Below are 17591 nucleotides of genomic sequence, written 5' to 3'. Positions count from 1 at the left end.
GCCCAGTATTTGATCAGAGCATTTGTAATGTGCCACCAGCACTGTTCTAGTCTTATTTTTTGTTGCACTTTGTGCAAGAAGCTGAAATTACAGCAAGTTTCTTCATGTGGTAGTCGGGCACATCCTCTGCCCTCTGAGTTTGGCCTTCATTTCGCTCTATAAATTTATAGGCACATGATAAATCGTCCCCTTCAAAGACAAAGTCCTTTGCAATGCATTATATATTTGTACAATTGCACTTTTTTTCCTACATCCTCCCTATATTTTGTTGTGATGCTGCTTCAAAATGAGTCTTTAACTGTGTTATATCGATTTTTCCGGAGTAATTAATTAGGTGAACACTAGTAAGCAATTTTTCTGCCTCTCAAACCTGATTCTGGAGTGATTATTCCTCAGTCAGAGGGTATGATTCAGTTCAGGTATCCTTCACCCAAAGAATGTCCCCTTACTTGTGAATTTCAGTGCATATATATTTAGAAAAGTAAAACATTGACCTGGACGTTCATTTTAAACTGCATTACAAGTCCTTCATTGCGCACAATATTGCTTTGATGCAACAAAGAGAAAACCCTTTAACTCTATAAATGTAGGCTACTTTAATTATCTCAGAAACCCATCTATTATGTCTTTCCAGGGGCTCATATATTTTATTTTCAAGTTATATTTATTAAACATGCAAAAGAGTGACATTTGTCCACTCAGATCATGTAGCCACTTCACTTGTCTTCATGAAAAATGGTGCTTTATATCCACAACTGTCCTTAACTTGATTGTTTAGACATATTTATCAGATGTAGGAATTAAAATAAAATGTTTGGGGAGGGGGATAAAAGATGTTGCCTTACCTGAGGGTAATGTCACTGCAGGGCCAAGTAAACGTAGTAAAACGACACTGTAGAAATACACGTAAATGTACACTTTTCAAAACAATGTCGCCACCACGTGGAAACATTCTGCTATTTTAAACTTCACTGACCTCCCGTGATGCTCCGCGCCGGAGCCATCTGCCAATGGCGTCGTTTGTTTGGCCGTTACTCTGTTTTTATTGGTTCAGCGAAATTTAAAAGTACCGTTTGAAATAATCTGTGCCGAAGGTTTTAGTGCGCCAGAGAGGCTTTCTGTGGACCGAGACTGTGTAGTCAGAGGAGGCAGAAGACGCTAAACATATAATTTACAAATTATTTAATCGGTGGAAACGGTAAGCGGATAATTTAGTTAACGAAGAGGAGGATATAACGTGATTCGGTGAGTTAACGCCAATTTAAATTGAAGCTAGCGCTATTTAACATGCTAACTCTCACTTGTTAGCGTATAGCTTTTCTCCCATGTCTTTAAATGTTAAACGAGCACTGTTTGCGTTTTTAGATAATGTTGTGTTGCGGTTTTTGCTTTGTTTATGTGTTAATGTAAAGTGTGTAACGTTATTTTTAGACTCATTTGCGGAGAAGAGCTTCTCTCTGCAGCCATGGCTTCTTCACACAACCTGAGCGGGTTGAAACGGGAAGAAAAGGGGAGAAACATCCAGGTCGTTGTCAGATGCAGGTATGAACCAAAAAAAGCTACTTTTATTTGTGTTTTTCTCTGCGGGTGTCGGTGGTCAACGTTGTGTTAACAGGAAGTTAAAGGGGCTGTAACTTGACGCTGTTTTGGTACAAACTTGAGGTACTTGTACCTCTAAGTATTTTCTTCTCATGCGTTTTTAATACTTCTATAACGTTAGTACATTACATCTCAGAAAGAAATATTGTCATTTTTAGTCCGCAGTTCTACAGCTGAAGTTACTTGACAAGATGTTTGCACTCAAACCGTGAGTTACAGCTGTAACAATGAACTTAAGCTGATTTTTTTTTTTTTTTTTATTTTGCAGAAAATTAAATTGCAACAGATTTGATGATTTAAAAGCAACACACACACATTAGTTATAAATGCACACACTCTCAAGTTTATAGATTTGGTGGACTTTAGAATTGCACAATTGATGTATAACTTGGAGTTGCAAATTGTAAGCACTTTCCTTAATCGATTAATTGGTAAAATTAACAATCGATTGTTTGATTTTTGGAAAAAAAACAACCATAAAAACTTTGCATATTTGAAACAAATACTAAATGTTTTCCTCAGTCAAAGCTCACAGTAACATATTGCATATACTCTGACAGCATTTCATAGCCTTTCAAGTAAAGTTTTAATTTCACATGTTCAATTAAACTCCTAATGACTGATTAATCGACCTGTTTATTGTTATCATCCCTAGTATAAGATGAATAATTAGTTGCTTCCAGACTGTGTCCAGAAGTTGTTCATATTTAGAGACAGTTAGTATGAACAAACAACTAGTATGTTTACTCTAGTTTACTCCATGTTACTCAACTACAGAGTAAAATCCACTCTTAAAGGAAAGGATTAAGGCTTTACTCCAGCTCCAGTCTGAGACTGAGACGCTGACGTTACATAAGAGAGGGCTGTGCTCTCCTGTTGTTGCTGTTTCTGATAGTTAGCAGCTATAAAATGGTAAAGAATTGAACCGTCAGAGAGCAGTTACTAGTCTGAAGTAAAAGAACGACACTCTCTTGCCTCTGAATATTACACATTTTATTTTCAGTCCATTTCCAGGATGTTTTAATGTTTGTGAAGAGAGGATATTGTGATGCATCGTCTTTATTGCTTATTGGTCCAAGACTTTGTACAAAATGTACATGTTGTTTGTTTGTAGCTGTTAAATAAATATCTATACAAGCCAACTGACAACATCACATAGCCCCTTTTATATTTTTGATGTTATTCAGAGGAGTCACGTGTGTCTCTGCTGCGTCGTGTTTTCAGGCCTTTTAACACAACGGAGCGCAAGACGTCCCACGGGGTCCTGGAATGTGATCCAAACAGGAAGGAGGTGCTCGTGAAGACAGGAGGGATAAACGACAAGGCGTCAAGAAAGACCTACACGTTTGACATGGTGAGTGGACGCAGATGTACGTTTTGTCTTGACAGTATGACACAGAGTGGTGTTTTTTTTTTTTTCTTTATGTAGTTCAATGCAGATCCTAAAGATCAGTGGATTGGGCCAAATTTTCATGGATGTGTTTCAAAATCTGATCCTTTCTTCAGCGTACTCTGCTTTGTTTTTTCCATCTCAGCCTGAAATGAAACTGAAAAATGAAACTTGTCTGTTGGGGTTAAAATGCTCTCCGTAAGCCTGTGGCAGAAGCTCCACTTTGAACAACTGTGATGTTGCTCTTAGTGAATCTTTCATTCCCATCATATCAATAATTTAAGCTTAACTTTGTGCAATAATGGGACATTAAGTTCAATATCACAGACATAATCATTAGCATTTAGTGTTAATGATGTACATTTACATTCTTACTTTTACATTACATTCATATCTTTATGCACCCCACCCTGACTTTTCCCTGCTATTAACCAAGGGTTGGGAAAATTCAACGCAATCTTTTTTCTTTTCTCTTTTCTTTAACTTTATTTTTAAAACATTTTTTCCACAGGTGTTTGGTCCGGCTGCCAAGCAGATTGATGTGTACAGAAGTGTTGTTTGCCCCATTCTGGATGAAGTCATCATGGGATACAACTGCACTGTTTTTGCGTGAGTACTCTGCTGCTGCTCTGACAGATTTTTAATGCTTCAGTAAATTGATAATAACAAGCTTAATTTGTATAGCACCTTTCATTCAAGAAACGCAGGACAAAGTGCTTTTTAAAAAGGGCATTATAGGCACAGATTGCTTCACATGAAGACAGACAAAATTAACATAAAACTGGCCAGCCAGGCAATTAAGCATAAAAGGACAGTTTAAAACAAACATTAAGTGCTTAAAATAATGAAATCATTAGATAAAATAATAAATCATAAAATCAAGATAAAACATTTTAAAATAATTCCAACAGTCTGAATTGTTATAAGCAGTGAAAAAAGCATATCCACACATTCAAATCTGTCAAGTTTAAACATGATTTTTGCACAGATTTAATGTGCAAATGTTCTCTTTTTCACTGTTGATGATGATTCAGCTCCAGCACTTCAGTCTAAGCCCAAATACTGGGTATGTGGTGTGTTTTTTTTCCAAGATTTGAGCAGTCTGAAGCGTAAAAATAAGAGTTTTAGCAAGTCACAGCTAGTTAATTAGCTGTAACCTCCAATAAACCAGCAGCAGATGTTTAGTGAAATCAAGGGAGATAGTGTGGCCTGGACCAAGACTGTTTAGAGCGTTGTGATAATTATTATCAATAAAATATGAATTTCTGTTCCCAACTGTACTGTAATAATACGTTTGATTGCTCTATTTTCCTGGTGACATGAAATACTACTACTACTACTACTACTACTACTACTACTACTACTACTACTACTACTACTACTACTACTACTAATAATAATAATAATAATAATAATAATAATAATAATAATAATAATAATAATAATAACTTGTCCTGTCTCTGCTGTGTCGTTCAGTTACGGTCAGACTGGAACAGGAAAGACGTTCACCATGGAGGGAGAGAGGAGTCCAGACGAGGAGTTCACCTGGGAGGAGGTGAAGAAAGAGCCATAAATCTTTAGTACTTCTGCTGTTTTCAGATCAGAAAGTCGCAGAGCTGTATACATCAGAAAATGATGAACTGTTTGGATTTTAGGACCCTCTGGCCGGCATCATCCCCAGAACGCTGCACCAGATCTTTGAGAAGCTCTCTGAGAACGGCACAGAGTTCTCCGTCAAAGTCTCACTGCTGGAGATCTACAACGAGGAGCTGTTCGACCTGCTCAGCCCCACCGAGGACGTCAACGAGCGGCTGCAGCTCTTTGACGACCCGCGGAACAAGGTAACGTGTCTAAAATCATATTTCCAGGATTTGTTTTGTTGAAAAAGTTTGTTGTTCTTGTTGCCTTTGTGTAGTGTCACAAAATGTGTGACAAAATTTGGGGTAAATGCACATTTTTATTATTAAATAAGCTTATTTTGCTTGTCCTCAGAACAAAGGCAATTAAAACGATGTAGAATAGATGGGAAGATGTTTTGACATTTTTCTGTCTTTGAGTTCTGCTCTGACGGCCGTGTGGGGTGTTTCAGCGTGGCGTGGTGGTGAAGGGTCTGGAGGAGGTGACAGTTCATAACAAAGATGAAGTTTATCAGATTCTGGAGAGAGGATCAGCCAAGAGGAGGACGGCGTCCACGCTCATGAACGCCTACTCCAGGTACGCACTGACCCACTCAGGCTGAACTGTATCACACACTTCTGGATGATTTCTGTGCAACCAGCTACAACCAATATGTACCACTTTGGCTGATTTGTTTCCCTGTTGTGTTTTTGTGTAGTCGCTCCCACTCTGTGTTCTCCGTCACCATCCACATGAAGGAGATGACTCTGGATGGAGAGGAGCTGGTGAAGATCGGAAAACTCAATCTGGTAATAATGATTTCCACTTTTAAATAAGAGTCTGTACCTAGAAAACACCAATTACCTGTTTACACAGTTTAAAAAACAGTTTTTAAAATATCTGAATTTGTGCGACGTCACCTACAAATATTCTGAGCAGTGAAAACGTATAAACGTTCCTCCTCTCGCTCTCCAGGTGGATCTTGCCGGCAGTGAGAACATCGGGCGTTCGGGCGCGGTGGACAAGCGAGCTCGAGAGGCGGGAAACATCAATCAGTCTCTGCTGACGCTGGGCCGAGTGATCACGGCTCTGGTGGACAAAAGGCCTCACATCCCGTACAGGTAGAGTCTCCGTTCATTTGTGGAATCACATTCTGAAATTACATCACAGGATTTGTTTTTATTCAGGTCTGCAGCATGTATATAAATAAAATACACAATGCTATCTATTTACAAGCTTTGTGTGTGTTTCAGGAATTGTCTTTGCACCTCTAAAGCTTGCAAATTAATAGTGTTATCTATTTTTTCAAATCTATACAAAATGCAAAGTTTGAAAATAACAATTTGCGGTTTCTTCTCTTTGCAAAGAAGTATTCCCACACATAATCCTTCTTTTTTCTCATATGCACAACAGTTACAGTTGCAATGAAAATCATGAATGAATCTCTGACTCGCACATACAATATGTATACAAGAGTTGGGAATCCCCAGAGGCCCCTGATACAATGTTGTCACGATGCAATATTATTGCGATTTCAAATGTATTGCATTAACATATATTGCGATTTATTACGTTTTGTCAATTGCCAATAAAAGAAAAACATCTGTTTTCTTCTAGTAACATAAAGCTTTCAGTTCAGGCAGTTTTATTGCAGCATCATGTATCTAGTGGACTGAAAAAGCAGTTGATTTTATTATTTTAGTATTCTCCCAAAATTTTAATCTGTACTTGCAATGTTAATTATTTACATAATAAAAAGATATTGAGAGGTCTGTCTGTTTATCGATACAACATGGCCACGCAAAAAATCGTAATACTGTTCTTAATTCATTTTTTCATTTTATTTTAAAAATTGTAATGAGCATCTAAGACATAAAATAGTGCAAAGGTTAAAATTTTAGGGATAAAATATAACTGATGTAAAATATCTTTTCTGCATTGGATGTTGTTTCTCTAGCTTCCTTGTACTCTCAGTAGCTTTTCTCTGTCAAATATGTAACAAGAGAACTGTTGTAGATCTGTACTAAAAATCTAATTTTGAGGTCTCTCTGTAAAATTACTGGCCCTCATTGACATAAATTGGGTGGATACATTAATAGAAACATCAGTCAGCATAACATCATCACATCCTCCAAAAAGACCCAAAAGTTAAACCTGTGCCTTTCTGGAATGGTTTCACGTAAACTTCACACAAAGACAATTTTTTGCAGACCTGCCGCATTAGTTTAGCTGTTTTTACCTAATAATGTGTATCAAGCAGGAAAGTAAAAGCTCTGTGGTGTACAAACTATGCAATGACACTGATTCTGAATTAATGATTGATAAATAAAAGACTCTAATGACCTGTTAAATAATGTGATCTCTTCCTACAGAGAGTCTAAGCTGACCAGAATCCTGCAGGACTCTCTGGGAGGACGAACCAAAACCTCCATCATCGCCACCGTGTCGCCGTCCTCCAGCAACCTGGAAGTATGTTTTAGTGTCTCTGTGAATTTGTGCTTTTAAACTTTTAGAGCTTCGTCAGCTCCTGTGCACTTTGCTCCTCTGACTCAGAGCGTGTTCGTAATGACGTGATTTTCTGTCTGTGTGCAGGAGACTCTGAGCACGCTGGAGTACGCCAGCAGAGCCAAGAACATCATGAACAAACCCGAGGTCAACCAGAAACTCACCAAGAGGACGCTCATCAAGGTAGAGGAGCCTGAAGGCCACATTACATGCATCCTGTTCTGAAATGCTTTTGGTTCAAGCAGTGAAGACAAAAAACACAGTTCAACATCTTTTGAGGAAAATATTGTGTTTCTGTCTGCTCAGGAATACACGGAAGAGATCGAGCGCCTGAAACGCGACCTGGCCGCCACTCGAGACAAAAATGGAGTTTATATTTCTGCAGAGAACTACGAGTAGGTCACATGAAACCGACAGGAGCATAACACAGTTTTTATTTGTTTGACTGGGAATCATTTTTAAATATGTAACACCTGGTACTTCACCAAAATAATGAATCAGATATGAACTAAACTGTCCTGTGTGTGTGCGTGCGTGCGTGTGTTTTTCAGGAGTATGATGAGTCAGATCAGTGCTCATGAGGAGCACACAGTGGAGTACACGGACAGGATCGCTGCCATGGAGGAGGAAATCAAGAAGGTATGTGAGCTTCGGATTAACGTCAACATGGAGTCAGTTTTATCGGCCAGAGGGTGTGGCACACTTCTAGGTATTAGGAGCAAGTTTGAGTTAGTTTGAACATAGCGTGGGAGTAAAGTTATGACTTTGACAGCTTGCACCATTCAGGTTGGTTACAGTGTCGAATTAAAATTAAATTTTACACGAGAGCTGCAACATTCATTTTCCCTCAGTGGATTAAACAACCAAACTGCAGCTGTTTTGATCATCTGTGCTGTTTCAGTTATTTTTCATGCAAAAATGTCAAACACTGTCTTATTACAGCTTTTGAAATTTGACTATTTGTTGTTGTTTTTGTCATATGACAGTAAAATGATTTTCTAGAAGTCTGTCAGACAAAAAAAGCAAGCGAAAGACATTACCACTGCCTCTGAAGAAATTGCGAATATATATAAATATTTTTTTACATTACACTGCTTCATAAAGTATGAAACTATTTTTTTTCTTCTGGTTATTGTAAAATTGGTCTTGAATTTCAACTTGGGTGGCATTTAATATTAAAAATATTAAAATGAATTTGCCTTGAGCTGCAGTGCCCTGTGAAATGTCTGAACTAGGTCAACTGTCAGTTACAAAATAGTGTCTTATGATTACTTAACGGATTATATGCTTGTGTTTCAAATTTAACTGAAAACTGCAAAAGCCAAAATCATCAGAGAAACTGATTTATAATATCCATCATATGTTTACTGTGGCTGCCGTCATTCAGACTCTTTCCTCTCTGCAGGTGACGGAGCTGTTTATGGACAGTAAAACCAAACTGGAGCAGTGCGCTGTGGACCTGGATGAAAAGCAGCAGAGGTGAGGAATTGTTTTTATTATAAATCCTTTGAAATTTGAAACGAGACTGCAGGAGAATAAACCAGAGTAAAGATAGAACGTAGACTTATTATTTATTAAAGTCCAGGTAAAGTGATCATTAAAATGTGTTCCAAGTTTGTCACATCACAAAAGATGTGTTTTTAAACATCTGACCATATTTGAATGACCCAAAAAATGAAGAAAGAAAGAAGGTCTCAAAATCATGAAAAAAAACCACAATAATGATGCTTCTCGTTTTTATACTGCTACATTGTCAGGGGCGAGGTTATGTCGAGAATAGCTCCAGTGCGTCATCGAGCTATGGTTTTAGGCCCGCCCAAAAAATCTTTAAACAGGAAAATGTTGAAAAAACAGTCAGCCGTCTAACTCCACAATTCAGTACTATATTGCAGAGGGTCTTTGTAACATGTTTTCAACAATCAGTTTTCAACATTTACAAAGTGTTTTGAAACAAATCTCTGAATTTACTTTACACAGACTTTAAAGTAAAGGTTTGTACTTAAACAATGTGCTTTCTGTGTTGATTTCAGGCTGGAGGAGACGAGCAAAGACCTGCAGGAAACCAAAGAGAAGCTGAGTCAGGAGGAGTTCATCTGCTTGGAGCTCACCTCGGTGCAGGAAACCCTCTACAGCACAGCGGGACAGGTACAGACAAGCTGCACTGATGCTGACACATGACGCTGTAACGTCCATGACGCTGCGTTTGAATGTGTTAATGTTGTGATGTTTGATTAACTTCTTCTAATGTCCCTTTCTCTCTTCCTTTTTTCTCTTTGTGTACTTTCCATACTATTAACAATGTCTCTTATTCTTCTGATGTAATGTCCTGTGTGTGTCCTTCCTCAGCTGCTGAGCGCGGCGGATGCCAGCACCAGTGACGTGTCGGGTCTGCATGACAAGCTGGACAGAAAGAAAAAGGTCACACATCTTTCAATAAGTATATCTCACAATATTTTTTTTGTGCATTTTTTGGACCAACTGAACACACAACAGGTTGAGAAATTAACCCCATACTTCCTAAGATTAATAAACCCTTTTCAAAAGACCCATAGGAAAATGTGAAAATGCTGTTGAGCCAAAAACAACATTCTTAGCTCATGAAGAGTTTTGCAGATGCAGGATTTTGACAAGACTTTTTATCATCAGAAAGATTTCGAGTCCCACAAGTTGCGTTAAGCAGATTCAAATGAGGCCCAGGGTAATGTTAAACCGAACATCTGATGTGCTTTGTTGATAGTTGATTATTAAAAGCCTTCAGAGGAGTCTGACACACCGACCCAGAATAAAAGTCTTTTTACTTTGTGATGCACATAGTTTCAGCAAAAATAAACAGTAAAAATGATCTTTTGATCATCTTTCACTACAGATTTAATGTCTTTTCTTTCACAGGCTTAAAAAATAAGTTATTTTCAACTCAGCACTTCCTGTTTCCCTTTTAGAATAAGAGGCTGTGTTAATGTTTTCTAGACAGGATCCCTTCTCAACCACAGCTTTTTATGGTGAAATATTTGCAGGCCTGTTTTGTTGACAATGCAGTGGCTTCCACAGTTCCATAAATTAGTGGTGTACCGTCTTTTAATCATGGAAATACAGTAGTTATAGATTTTTATGTGCTGCTAACTCATGCAATTAGATTCAGATGTGATGGAAAAAGTAAACACGGGTGAAACAAAGGATGATTTTACATAATGATTTTGTCAATTCGTCGACAATTTATTCTAGGATTTACTGATTAATCTTATTGGATCAAAAAATATCAGAAATTTAAGAATGAAATCAGAAATTTCTGAGAAAACAGTCACTTCAAAAGTTTTGTCCGTCCAACTGTCCAAAACTAAAAAAAATAAATAAAATAAATAAAATTTAAATTTCAGAAGCGGGAAATAATGACTGTTGATAAGCTTTGCAAAGGGAGATTTTGCAACATTTGAAAGAAGAAATGATGCAAATGTCCTCTAACGATTAGCTGAATTTATAAGCAATTAAAGCGCTTTTGCTTAAATAAATGCAGTAAAAAGTGTATAAAGAGCATGAATATGATCTTTAGGTGGCCATACAGATCAGTACCACCATCCCTGCACCCTTTAACTTTGCAGGACTAATGAAAACACGCTTGATGTGGAATTGCAGGTGGAGCAGCACAACAGTCAGATCCAGCAGAGCTTTTCTGAGCGAATGGAGGGAGCGTTCAGCAACATGCAGCGCTGCGTTCAGCAGCAAGGAGCCAAACACCACAGCATGCTGAGCAGCTACTCGCAGGCCATCGGTGAGAGCACAGAGAACCAACCTGTCGTAAAGAGATACAACATGTGAACTGAGTTAAGATAGACGTGAGCTAATTTAATTTATCCATCTGGATCACTGAAATCACAACGATTTAATTCTCGGGGTCCCTTGAACATCCAGAGAAAATTTTAATTAGATCTGATTTGAAAAGAGGGAGCCAGTTGAGGCCAAATTTTTGTTGCCATCCTGACAAAAAGTAAGATTTTGGACCAGAATTTTTCTCAGAAAATACAACTCAAATTTGCTTGTAATTTTATTTATGGCTTGATAAGGATGTCTCACCTGTCTCCGCTCTATAGACGGTGTGCTTGTGATGAACGAGGCGGCGTTGAAGGGAGCTCTGAGCACCGTGGAGTCCTTCGTGGGCGGAGTCGGGCAGCTGGTGTCGGAGGGTGTGGCTCGCTGTCAGGACAGAGTGAAGCAGCAGGAGGCGCTGTGTCAAAAGGACAGGGAGAGCCTGCTGCAGCTGCTGGTGAGGACGAGGACGATGATGTTTTTGCTTTGAAGCTGCTGTTTAATTTTTAATTTGGCCATTATACTTATGAAATTAAAGGTCCATTTTCCTCAGACCATTGAAGGAATAAAAAAGTGCTTAAGTGTTTAGTTTTGCTTTCTTTAGTTTTGTTTTTGTTTGTTTGTGTGTGTAGGAGGAGCACCGACAGGACATGGAGGAGGTGCTGGTGATTCGGACTCTGATGGGTCTGTCAGCTGTTAAGGAGCTCAACGACACTCTGAGAGCTACCGTGGAGACGCAGCGAGCGCTGGCCGACAAGGTGAGTCCATATCTGAGAGAAAATAATCACCTAAAATAATATTGATACACTATTTTATTATGTCTTCATTTGGGAAAACAGTGTATTGTGCGATTAAAGTCGTTCGTAAATATACTTACATCTTGTTGCCTGCTGTCCTACAATCTGTGCCAAGCCTCCCCATCATTGTCTTGTTTCCTCCCTCTCAGGTGGAGGCGATGAAGGAGGCGGGCGCGTTCTTCGGTGGTTTGGTTCGGGAGCTGGCCGGGCTGCGGGAGGAGGCCGTGCAGAGTCTAAGCTCCCTGCAGGCCGAACATGACAAGCTGGAGGACGAGATCAGACAAGCACAGGACAGACACCAGACGGTACAAACTTGAATCTCACGCCACATGCACATTGTCACATTTCCACGTCTATAACTATTGTCACCTCCTAACTTTATAAAAGGCTAGTTAGTTACAACAGTCGCAGATATTTTTGTAAATGTAAAACATATCTAACATCATTGTGGTGCCTCCTGCTGTCAGGGTATGAAGCAGACCATCCAGTGTCTGCAGGACCAGCTCAACCTGCTCTCCATGGAGGCTCAGAGGGACTTCACCGACCTGCGCTCAGCCTCCAAAGCTCTGCAGAAACCTCTACAGACTCTGCAGGAGAACATCACCAGGTGAGCGACACACGCCAGCAAAAGCCACTAAAATTGTGTCAATATTTGTTCCTTTCACATTGTTAACATTTTGTGTCTCCCTGCGTGCAGCGGCTGCACTTCAGTTGAGCATCAGGCCTCGGCCCAGGCAGACCTCCTCTCCTCCACCTCCTCCTCTCTCGCCTCCTCTCTGCGTCTGACTGCTGACGAGAGCCAGCAGGCCCTGGAGGAGATGACGGGCTGCTGCTCGCACCTTCACAGCTCTGTGTCCGGTACGTAACGCAACATTTAAATCTGGTATTTGAAGTACGATCAGCGTGCGTTATTGCTGATTCTGTCGATTGGTGAATGCAGGTTTGATCGAACGTGACGTCCAGTGGAGCTCCAGAGTCAGGGAGCACGCAGAGAGTCAAGCCCAGGAACACCTCTCCCTGACGGGGAAGATTTCCAGTGAAGCTCAGACGCTCCATCAGGTAAAAATGACCTCTGACCTCTGCATGTTTTTATTTTTGTTTATTAAAATTGTGGACGTTTTCTCAGGGAGTTTGTCTTCACATGCATATCAGGGTTCATACGGTCATGAAAAACCTGGAAAAGTCATTCCACTTCCTAATAGCAATTTTTGGGCGCAGAAAAGTTTTGGAAAATTAAATGTTTTGGAAAAGTCATTGAAATTTGTTTCACAAACCTGTATAAATAACACGATGTGTCAGAAATGTGAAAATCCAACGATCATTTCTGTTTTTACATATCTGACTGAGATAAGTGAAAAAAAGGCAACATTTTAAAATCAATCAATCAAAAAATTAAACACCAAAAAATCGCTATAAAGAAGAAAAAAAAGCCAAATTTTATTTTCTTTGAAAGTTTTCAATGTAAAAGTTTTCTCAGAGAATGTATGGTCTTGATCTGCCTCAAAGTCATGCAGATGTGTTTGAACCCTGTCGTTTCACTTCATTACTACAAACACCTGAGAGGCGAAACTTGCCTGTACTCTAATCCTGCATCCTTTTCCAGAGTGTGGAGTTGCGCTGCAGTGAACAGCTCCGAACAGCCAAAGAGGAGCTCTCCGGTCTGCAGGAGGACGTGAAGCGGGCTCTGGTGGCCGTGCAGAACCAGACCTCCCAGGACCGGACTGTCCTGGACCAACAGCAAGCCGAGCTACGGGACCACGTGGAGACAAGCCAACAGCTGGTTCACGGCTTCCTGCAGGAAGAGCTGCAGCAGGATGTTCCCACAGGTACATTATTTTTAATTCATGATTAAAATTAAAAATCTAAATTGTGCTGTTTTAGAGAGAATGTATTGAGATTTGTGATTTTGAGCCCTTGAACTGGTCCATAGGCTTCTCAGTTATGGAAAGCATCGAAAAGTCATGGAATTTCTAAATCAGATTTTCCAGGCCTGGAAAAGTCATGAAATTAGCAACAACAAAAAAAAAAAGTCATGGCTAACCTACGTAATGTAACATAACGGCATTTATCTTCTGAAGCTGATGAAGTTACTGACTTTTTGTCACAAAATTTTGTGTACCATCTCGTATGTATTTTCTCTCTCTGTTTACCAGCAGCCTGAAACTTTGTTTGGATAGAATTTGAATCTATTTAATTATTAATCAATTAAATGTTACATAAAAAAAGTAGCCCTGGGTGAAGGTCACAAACTGCTCTGCTGTTGCCTTCAGGTGCCACCCCTCAGCGTCGGGAGTTTGTGTATCCCCGGCGGCTGCAGAAGTCGCGTCGGCGAAGTGAGCTGCTGGAGATCCTGAGGCAGCAGGAGGAGCTGCAGGCCGCCATGGAGGAGAAGGAGGAGCAGGAGCAGGAGGAGGAAGACAAACTCAGCCAGGTTGATCACGTACGTTCACTTTGAGAATAAATAAATAAATATTCTGGTGGAGGCAGCGGCAGCATCACTCAGTTTCTGTGTCCACATTGTTGGACGTGAGACGCTTCAGGTTCAAATAATGTTTTTAACATTTTACAGTTTTATATTCTTTATTGAGTCCAGCTTAAATGCTTTCATAATGATTAATTTAATAATCTGTCGTGATTCTCTGGTCTTTTTTTGCACCTACACTTCCATGTTGTTGGTTAGTTCTTTGTTTTTCAGATCATTTACATTCATTTACCCTTCACATCATCATTTTTTATTATTTTATTTGTGGTACTTGATTTGTGTTATCCTTTTAAATTTGTCAGCATTTCTTCGGGCTGATCTCACAAAATCCTGTGGGTCCTTAAAAATTCATAAGTCTAGTTGGTATTAAAATGCATTAAATTACTTTTTTAAAAGTCTTAAAAATGATGAGACACCAGATGTAGTTATTTTTTATGACAAAATCTCAAAATAATTGGTAAGTTTTACTTAAAAAAAGTATTTATATAATTGACTGCCTCTCACATTAATGACACCAAAACATAATGTTATATGTTGTAATAAATATTTGTCCCTATCCCAAAGGAACTGATGTCAGTTCATGTTTATTTCTTCAGCTTTGGTAACTGTTAAATTGGTCTTAAATCTCACTGAGTGGCATTAAAAAGTCCTACTTTAAGCTGTAAATTAAGGCTTGAAATTTTTAGATTTTTTGCTGAATTTTCACCGTCCTCGTTTCTCTGTATTGGCTAGGACTCCATAGAGGACGAGCTGAGCACTTGTAATGAGAGCTTGGCCACAGAGCCGTCCTTCAACGACGAGAACCTCGTCTTCAACGAGAGCAAACGCGTCCCCTTCTTCAAGGTGAGCAAAAAAACTTGAAAAGAATGTCATCGGGAGGTGTCATCATTTTAACATTGAATACTGGGCTTCCACAGTAATACTCACACAACTTTCACACTGTACTGTATTGGTAATGATGATTATGTATTTTTATAATTTTGCAGCAAAAGAAAGGCGGCAAGAAGGAGACAAAGATCCCCGCCAGGCCGAAAGCAACAGAAAACGAAGCCTCAACACCTCAGAAATCCAGACTCCCACTCCGCTGTCAGAACTAAAACTGTTTTAATATATTATTCTGAAACAAAATTATTACTGTCCTACTCTTTGTTTTTTAAATCTTTTTTGTTGTCTTAATGTGGATATTGTGTAATGAAGTATCAGTTGTTTAAGCAGCATAATGGTCTCGAAGTTTTCAAGTTGCTTGTAAAATTAAAGAGATTTATACTTGTTTTATACTTTTTGTGAAGTTTTAATTCCAGTAGACAAAGCATTTTGTTTTTTTTTTTTAAATGAAGCATGATTCATTACGTTCGTCCCAAATGAGGAACTGAAGAGTTGCTGAAATATTTCTTTAAAGAGTGTGTGAAGAGTGTGTGTCCCAATAACACTTCTATAAAAGGTCCAGTGAAATATTTCTGTTTTTTTCCGACTACAAAGTGAAACTGTGGAGGATTTTTCAGAAACGGCACTTTTGATTTGGACAGCATTAAAAATGGCAGGAAGTTAGTTTATGTAATCATAATTATTATATATTTAAATTATTTCACTGAATTATCATTTTTAAGCACATTTTTCAGGCTGTTTTCTTGTTTGTGTTTGGTTTTTTACTTACATTAAATATGCAACTTACCTGGAAAAAAAGTAGAAAAACAAAAAAAAAAGTCTAATAAAAATAAAAACAAGGAAATGGCCTGGTGAAAGTGCTTAAAAATTACAATAATTTTGGACCACAGTTTTTAATATGTAATCATTGCTTTCCCCTAGATAATTTTCAATGTGTGAAAACATTTATCAAATTCTCATTGAGTTTTTTCCCATATTTTTGAAAGAAATCGCACTAATGTTCTCAAGGTTCAAAGGGTTAATTGCTTGTGAAAGGCGTCTGAAAGCTGCACAAGGAAAGTGATGCTGATTTAAGTGTCAAAGGGTTAAGAAAAGTTAAACAACAGCAGTTCAGCATTTATTTTATTCGTTTGATCACTTCTATTTTTTTTAAATAGAATGTTAATGTAAGCACAAATCACATCTTGATTTTTTAAAATAAATTTGACAATTTTTATCACGTGCTGCAATGACTAAAATATAAGACAGTTACTGGGGAGCAGTAATAACCTGGTTTAAAATAATAATAATAAATAAATAAGTTATTTCTAAATGGCACACACTAGTGTTGTTATTTTACTAAAAAGCCGTGGTAGATTTTAGTACACACACTAAACACTTGGCAACATGCAAACTGCACTACGTTCATGTACAAATATAATTGTAGTCCTACAAGGACTACAGGAAAGTACCATGTTTTACTTTCGCTTTCGGCTGACGCGGTGTAACGGTGAAAAATGTTTCCCTCGAAATCACGTCCCCTCCAGACATTACCCGCGCTTACCGGAAGCTGTCTGTCAAACCACAGCTTACAGATCACAAATGACACCACATTTTACAATGTCGTCCAGAATATTAGGTCTTCTTTCTGCTCTTTCAGTTTATATTAATGATCATTCTTAATATATTTTTCATTTTTTTCAATTTTTCTGTAAACTTCCTGAAGAAAGGGATTCAGGCTGTGACCGTATGTGACCTAATGTAGCTGTCTAACGCTAATGCCTGTGCGCTTCGAATAAAATAGATTTTTAGATATGTTAATTTAAGTTAAATAGCAATACTACAGTGTTAAAATACAGTGTTACTCGTTTCCGCAAGTCCCGCAATTAAACTCAAAGTAAAGGTACAAAAATACATATATCATAATATACTTACAGTATCAAAGTTATTATTATTATTACTACTAATAACAAAATAATTCCATAATTAATGTCCCCATTTATATGTCCACTATTGTGTTTTGTATGAGCACTTTTGAATTGCCTTGTTGCGTCTATGTGTGTTTGTGTGTGTATGTATATACGTATGTATGTATATATATATATATATAAACACACACGTATATATATATATATTATTCTTGTTTGACATAAAAAAGCAATTATTAACTCAAAGGTCTTAATAGCATTTTAACATTAGATAAGACGGTTGTATTTTTTTCAGATTCATTAATAAAGTGTAAGTTTGGTGAAAATTCAAAGATCTTTATATTTCTTCCACCACTGGCTACACATTGTACGTTACATTTAATTGAATTTTAATAATACTACTACTATCAATAATATTACTACTACCACTATTACTACTTATAATAATAATAATAATAATAACAACAATAATAATATTAATACTACTACGACTACTACTACTAATAATAATAATAATAGAATTTTGATCGTGCAGTGCCACAGACACCTAACGATAAGACTTCCGGGTCCTCTTTTTCTCAGTAAACATTTTATTCCGTTGCATTAAC

General features: G+C 38.1%; 1 protein-coding gene across 1 annotated transcript; it reads left to right on the top strand.

The window, feature by feature from the left end:
* The first annotated feature begins 1063 nt into the window (after positions 1–1063).
* On the top strand, positions 1064–15468 carry kif11 (kinesin family member 11). Its single transcript, XM_042502006.2, has 27 exons — positions 1064–1245; positions 1432–1542; positions 2824–2953; positions 3501–3598; positions 4466–4544; positions 4645–4830; positions 5079–5203; positions 5325–5415; positions 5582–5727; positions 6979–7075; positions 7199–7294; positions 7418–7506; positions 7663–7750; positions 8517–8590; positions 9142–9256; positions 9458–9529; positions 10742–10877; positions 11197–11369; positions 11545–11670; positions 11859–12014; positions 12177–12316; positions 12407–12567; positions 12650–12768; positions 13313–13535; positions 13980–14149; positions 14924–15034; positions 15178–15468. Exons 2-27 carry the CDS (start codon positions 1466–1468, stop codon positions 15286–15288), a joined length of 3189 nt encoding a protein of 1062 aa, XP_042357940.1. The 5' UTR covers positions 1064–1245; positions 1432–1465; the 3' UTR covers positions 15289–15468.
* The last annotated feature ends 2123 nt before the right edge of the window (positions 15469–17591 follow it).

The sequence above is a fragment of the Plectropomus leopardus genome, chromosome 13, assembly GCF_026936395.1.
Source record: "Plectropomus leopardus strain MGB_pleo_1.0 chromosome 13, ASM2693639v1, whole genome shotgun sequence".
Lineage (NCBI taxonomy): Eukaryota > Metazoa > Chordata > Actinopteri > Perciformes > Serranidae > Plectropomus > Plectropomus leopardus.
This window is presented reverse-complemented; position numbering and strand designations above follow the sequence as displayed.

Excerpts from the sequence above, each read along its gene's own strand:
- kif11 (XM_042502006.2), top strand. The coding sequence starts at position 1,466 with ATGGCTTCTTCACACAACCTGAGCGGGTTGAAACGGGAAGAAAAGGGG. Across the intron at positions 14,150-14,923 it reads AACTCAGCCAGGTTGATCAC|GACTCCATAGAGGACGAGCT; the intron begins GTACGTTCACTT and ends TGTATTGGCTAG. Across the intron at positions 15,035-15,177 it reads AACGCGTCCCCTTCTTCAAG|CAAAAGAAAGGCGGCAAGAA; the intron begins GTGAGCAAAAAA and ends ATAATTTTGCAG.